Source organism: Oncorhynchus nerka, linkage group LG13 (genome assembly GCF_034236695.1).
Source record: "Oncorhynchus nerka isolate Pitt River linkage group LG13, Oner_Uvic_2.0, whole genome shotgun sequence".
NCBI lineage: Eukaryota > Metazoa > Chordata > Actinopteri > Salmoniformes > Salmonidae > Oncorhynchus > Oncorhynchus nerka.
The window spans coordinates 62995964-63003015 of record NC_088408.1 but is presented as its reverse complement, the minus strand read 5'-3'; the positions used below and the strand labels follow the sequence as shown (position 1 = coordinate 63003015).

Genomic DNA, 7052 nt, shown 5'->3' with positions numbered 1-7052 from the left:
AGGGTTTATTTTTCTTCTGTTGTACCGCCCTCTGCTCTTTGCCATAGCCATGTCTTTGAAATCACCAAGGGACTTTCCATCCATGTCTGACATGCAATACGCATAATATTTGCACATGTCTAATACTAATAAATATTTGGCTTAATAACTGCCATAAGTGGGGTTTATTCTGTAAACTACAGGTTACTCTCGAACTGTCTTACACAACATTGGTACAGGTGCTGAATTCCCATGGATCATATGTAACTCACTGGGCCAATCCAGAGGAGGAGTTCGTGGGCTATGGGTTCAGAGACTGTGGCATTGTTCACTCCCTTTCTCAGTACTGAATAGGACTGGACAGGTGAAAGCAATATGTTAGGAACTAGGTGAAGCTCTATTGCTTACAGTTTATATCCAGATTCTAGTGTATCTGAGAAATGTAGAAATACACATACATTGGTGAAAGGTGAGTGGAAAGTGAGGTGAAGGCCATGTGAATTGTTCTAGGAAACACACCTGTTGTCGCAGTCTGCCGGCGATCAGGCCCCCCAAACCATTGGTCGGCAGTTTCACATTTCTTCTCTTTCATCCACAGCGGTCATGGAGGACCAATGAGAAAGTGTGTGTAATCAAGATGGGCGGGGCAGCCCTGAGGAGTAGGGTTTAAAGTAGGATGTGTCATGCTGTCGCCAAGCAGACGACGTATCAATCAACATGATTCCCATTGTTCTGGCCTCAGTGCTCATCGCTAGCGGTAAGTGTCAGCCTCTATGTGTGTGGACATCAGACAGAGACTCCAACTGCAATCCTGGAAAGCTGAAGGGTGTGCAGGCTTTTGCTCGAGCACAACACTGATGCACCCGATTCAACCAGACTGGCGACTATAATTTGTTAATCAGCTGAAACAGATATGCTTGTGCTGGGCTTTAACAATAACCTGCACTGTAGCTCACCAGGACTGGAGTTGGTAACTTCTGAGTTAGAGAGAAAGACGTGACCCTGATTGCCTCTCTGTCTACCCCTCTAGCCTTCGGGTGCGGCACCCCTCCTATTGAGCCTCTGACCACCCGTGTGGTCAATGGAGTGGACGCCAAGCCTCACAGCTGGCCCTGGCAGGTACACTGACACCCTTATCTCCCTCTCTCTATGTACAATGATTATAATACTGGATTGCATTTACATAGGTCACTTTTCATCATTATGTATCTGTATGGAGTAACTCGTTCTATCCAACCTCAATATTTCTCACTCTCTCTTTTTCTTTCTTTCTTTTTTCATTTTCTTCTTTCTCTCCAGATCTCTCTGCAGTATGAGAGGGACGGTGAGTGGAGACACACCTGTGGAGGATCTCTGATTGCCACCAACTGGGTCATGACCGCTGCACACTGTATCAAGTAAGAGAGGCTACACAATCACATTTACATGCAAATACACAGTGCATCCAAAGAAGACCTTCACGCACACACACACACACACACACACACACACACACACACACACACACACACAGACACACACACAGACAGACAGACAGACAGACAGACAGACAGACAGACAGACAGACAGACAGACAGACAGACAGACAGACAGACAGACAGACAGACAGACAGACAGACAGACAGACAGACAGACAGACAGACAGACAGACAGACAGACAGACAGACAGACAGACAGACAGACAGACAGACAGACAGACAGACAGAGTTTTCCGCTCATATATGCTGTGATCACTGAGCATTCAACCTTCTCCAACCCTCCCAGCCTCAACCTGTCCTACAGAGTGTTCGTTGGAAAGCACAACCTGGTTGAGACTGAGGAAGGCTCCCAGGCCATCATCCCTGAGAAGCTTGTTGTCCATGAGAAGTGGAACCCCATCTTTGTGGCATTCGGGTAAGAGTACGGTCCACAAATAGACAGGCTAGCACAACAAACCTTGAATGCTACACTAAGAAAACAGATATTGACAATAAAGATCTGATGGGTTGCTAAGGGTTGTATCATCTGCACCGAATGGAAGAAAGCAAAGCTTTGTTTTTTAGTCTCTACCTAAACAACACTGGATATGTAGAGCATTATGAGTAGCCTTATATACTTGCAGTACATCACAATATAAAATGGGCTGACTTTCAGTGGCATCACCTGTCTATCCTTTCCTTCTACAACCGTCTCTCTCTCTGTGTTCCTCCCTTGTCTCTGATTGACCAGAAATGACATTGCCCTGATCAAGTTGTCTGAGCATGTGACCCTGACTGACCATGTGCAGCTTGGCTGTATCCCTGCTGCTGGCACTGTGCTGGACAACCAGTACCCCTGTTACATCACTGGCTGGGGAAGGGTCTACAGTAAGCCTCTGTGTGTGTGTGTGTGTGTGTGTGTGTGTGTGTGTGTGTGTGTGTGTGTGTGTGTGTGTGTGTGTGTGTGTGTGTGTGTGTGTGTGTGTGTGTGTGTGTGTGTGTGTGTGTGTGTGTGTGTGTGTGTGTGTTTGATGATCACTTTCATGTGTGTTCCTGTAGGGTAACTAGCTGCAGATTGACATGTGTGTGTGTTTTAGCCGGAGGCCCCATTGCTGATAACCTGCAGCAGGCTCTGATGCCTGTGGTGGACCACGCCACCTGCTCCAAGCCCGACTGGTGGGGAATTGCTCTCAGGACCACCATGGTGTGTGCCGGAGGAGATGGCATTGTCGCTGGCTGCAACGTGAGTACCCCTGGGAGATGTGAGAGGCAGAGAGACACAGAGAAAGAGAAAGAGAAAGAGAAACAGAGAGTATGTATTGTGTGTGATATATGTGTTTGTGCATGAGCATATTTTTTGTTTGTTTGTTTATATGTGTGTGTGTGTGTGTGTGTGTGTGTGTGTGTGTGTGTGTGTGTGTGTGTGTGTGTGTGTGTGTGTGTGTGTGTGTGTGTGTGTGTGTGTGTGTGTGTGTGTGTGTGTGTGCCTGTGTACATGTGAGTGTTTATGTGCTACTGTTAGTGTTTGTGTTGTGTGTGAGAGTGGGGGTGTGATAGTAACACATTAGTGAATTACATTCACTCCTCTACGTATGTTTTTGTACAGTGAAGCTAAAAGATTTAATTTGGCTCTATACTCCAGCATTTTGGATTTGAGAGGAAATGCATCTCATGAGGCGATAGTACCGGATTTCACCTTTTAATTGATAGTATTTTCATACATATCTGTTCCACCGTTTAGAAATGAAAGCACTTTCTGTACAGTATCAAATCCCCCCATTTGTATTTGGACAAATTCACTTAGAGTGTATTAAAGTACTCAAAGAATGTAGTATTTGGTCCCATTTTCATAGGACGCAATGGCTACATCAAGCTTGTGACTACAAACTTGTTGGATGCATTTGCAGTTTGTTGTGGTTGTGTTTCGGATTATGTAGTGTCTCTTTCTCACTCATCATTATTCACAATTCATTCATGATTGTCCGTAACTATGGTAGCATCCACATTAACGTAGTAGATTTCAGAAACTAATTCTATTATTATTTACAATACAAGTGACTCCAAAATGACACAATACATGATTTACCAGTAATTCTATTGGGCATAACAAAACAAAACAAAACAAAATGCAAATGCATCCAACAAGTTCATAGAGTCACAAGCTTGGAATATGGGACTAAAAACTACAAGTTTTGACTACTTTAATACACTTTAAGTGAATACTTATGGGGACAAGATACATAAAAATGCTTTCAGCTCTAAACTCTAAAACATATGTATGAAAATACTCTCTAATAAAGGTTACATTCTGTACTGTCACCTCATATGAAATATTTGATTTCAAATCCAAAATGCTTGTATAGAGATACTATTTTTAGCTTCAGTGTTCAAATAGATGTATCTTTCTCAACACCCCTTGGGTGCAGCACCTTCCCATCGAGCCTCTGACCACCCATGTGGTCAGTTGAGTGGACATCAAGCCCCACATAGTTTTAATTTGAATGAAATGTTTCATATCCAAATAAATGCATAGATATCCAAATAAATGCATACAGTGGTTATCATAAGTATTTACACACCTTGGATATTTTTTCACATTTTGTTGATTTACAAAGTGGCATTAAAATGGATCTACACAAAATACTCCATAATGTCAAAGTGAAAAGAACATTTTTACAAATGTTTACCAATCAATAGAAATGTAATAACTAAAATACACATCTTGTATGCAACAAGACACTAAAGTAATATTGCAAAATTACATTGCAAAGGAATATACTTTTTTGTCCTAAATGCAAAGTTTTATCTTTGGGGCAAATCCAACACAACACTGAGTAACTGCCTCCTTATTGTCAAGTATGGTGGTGGCTGCATCATGGTATGGGTGTACTTGACATCGGCGAAGACTGGGGAGTTTTTCAGAATGGAGCTAAGCAGAGGCGAAATCCTAGAGAAAAACTTGCTTCAGTCTGCTTTACACTAGACACTGGGAGAGTAATTCACCTTTCAGCAGGACAATAACCTACAACACAAGGCCAAATCTATATTGGAGTTGCTTACCAAGAAGACAGTCAATGGCCAAGTTACAGTTTTGACTTAAATCTGCTTGAAAATCTATGACAAGACTTAAAAATTGCCGTCTAGTCATAATCCCCAACACCTTGACAGAGCTTGAAGAATTGTGAAAAGAATAATGGGCAGATATTGCACAATCCAGATGTGCAAAGGTCTTAGAGACGTAGTCAATGAGGCTCTCAGCTGTAATCACTGCCAAAGGTGTTTCTAACACGTATTGACTCATGTATACATTTTTCTTCCATTTACAAAGTATTTTGTGAGATCATTGACTTATATTGACAATTGAATCCATTTTCATCCCACTGTGTAACGCAATAAAATGTGAAGAAATCCAAAGGGGGGTGAAAATGTATGACTTGTTGCAATGTCTTTGGTTAAGTATGAAATCAATTCCCTCTTCTTCTCCTATAGGGTGACTCTGGTGGGCCCCTGAACTGCAAGAACCCAGAGGGAGTATGGGAGGTCCATGGTATTGCCAGCTTTGTTTCTGGTCTGGGCTGCAACTACGCGAAGAAGCCCACCGTCTTCACCCGTGTCTCCAACTTCAATGACTGGATCGACCAGGTAAAAGGACATGTTGACATGACTCACAGAGCTAAGGTTTACACGCGTCATTACAGTGTTAATTAGCATGACGTCGGCATTCTGGAAAAACCTTACTTCTCAATAATGTTGACTTTTCAGACATTGCAACAAAAAAAAACGGTTTATTTTCAAATGGATTAATTGTTTAGTCCTAGAGTCATGGAACATTCACAGAACATGGAGGGGAATGACATCTTTCAATTGATGTGTATATATAGAAAATGTCATCCCCAAAAGTGAGCTACACGGGTTTTCCAGGATGCTGATGATGAGGGAAAACCTTTTCAGGAAATGTCACCAATGACTTGTCTTGTTCTGTCTGTCTGTTTTCTCAGGCTATGATGAGCAACTAGAGTGGAGCAGAATGGGGAATTGAGTCCAATAAAAAAGGACTTTGGCTTTGTGATGTATTTTATGTTCATGCCACAAGATGTCCTCAGTCACTCAAGATAAAGAGAAGGGATTTCCATAAGATGTTTCCTTTGTTGGAGGTCTATCTATACATGTATCTCCATACATTCAGTCCTTGATCAATCATTTTGGCATTCTGATTTGTCATGCTGTGTACCTAATATTTGCTAATAGGAGCGTTTTGAGACATTCTACTTGAGAATGTGTGAGGATGATATCCTTCCAATGAAATGTGGGCTTGTTTTTAGAAGAGTAAAACGTAGACCTGTATGTTCACCCCACTTCAGAAGGATAGACATCTAGTTTTCCACTTTATGCTGTCATACATATTCTGGGAATGGAAGGGTTTCATTAATGGGTGAGCCAGGCCAGATGTATTCTGCTCTCCATAAAGTCTTCCTACATCTTCGGCTTGTGATGTGATTACACTACACAGACTTGGCAGACAGGCTGGGAATGAGAACGCCACAGAATGAGGGCTATAGGGAAAATTATGTTTAAATTAGAATTTACTATCCATTTTTAGTATCCATCTCTCTCTCTCACTCAAGCCCACGCTCACTTGCTCACACGTCCCCAAACACACACTCACAGACATACAGACGTACTCACGAACACACACACACACACATAGACGCAAACATACTTGCTGTTTATTGACAGGGAAATTCTTAAATGAGGGAAGATTCATTGACAGGCTGACAGTAAACATCTCATGCCTGATTAGAGCAGTTCACTGTCACATGACTGTGTGTGTGCATGCCGTGCATGGACGTGCTTAAAGTACATTGAATTTCTCATTATCTTAGTGTATGTTTTCTCAGTGTCTATGCATGCACACAATAGTTTTAAACATATTTTGAAGCTACACATCAAGGGGCCAATTAACGTCAGTCAAATCTTAATTAAGCTAAACTGTTTATGTGTAAACAAACGTTATGTCCGTTCACGCTGAACCCATCCGGAATATAAAAAATTATATTCTACATGAATATTGGCATAAATCAATCATTCTAATGACCATTGGACAGAACGCAGGTTGTACTGTTAAAATAGTTGCTTGAATCTGTTGATGCTCTGGGGATCTCTAGCCAGCTTTCTCTGGGCAGCTTTTGTCTGACGTGGGGGTCTGGTCTGAAAAGAGCTTTGTCTCCCCCTCCCCCACCCCCCTCATGCTCTGAAAGGAGCACCGGGAGACAGCTTGCCGCCTTGAATGCTAAATGCGCAAATCCCACCTCCCCAAATCGTGCAGTTTTCTTGCTACATGTGGTTATAAGTCAAAGACAATAGGCTGATTTGGCTGTAAATTCAAGTGACAATAATTTAAAGTCAGGACGTCAAAGCTTTCCCCTACAACAACTCCATACGGTGTGATACAAGCTCCAACGGGACAGTGCATATGACAGTGTCCTATGATCAAGGTACCACATAGTGTGGGAGAGAAAGCCGGTTACTGGATGTTCTCTATAGGCTACTTAAAATAGCTCAGTTTAACTGTGATTCCTCCATGCCTGAGCAGGGAGCGGGAGGGGAGGGAGAGAG

At 42.4% G+C, this 7052-nt stretch overlaps 1 protein-coding gene across 1 annotated transcript; it reads left to right on the top strand.

Annotated features, from left to right (window-relative positions):
• Positions 1–627: 627 nt before the first annotated feature.
• On the top strand, positions 628–5573 carry ela3l (elastase 3 like). The gene is made up of 8 exons (XM_065026545.1): positions 628–736; positions 1010–1098; positions 1279–1376; positions 1744–1872; positions 2188–2324; positions 2534–2679; positions 4926–5078; positions 5435–5573. Exons 1-8 carry the CDS (start codon positions 697–699, stop codon positions 5450–5452), a joined length of 810 nt encoding a protein of 269 aa, XP_064882617.1. The 5' UTR covers positions 628–696; the 3' UTR covers positions 5453–5573.
• The last annotated feature ends 1479 nt before the right edge of the window (positions 5574–7052 follow it).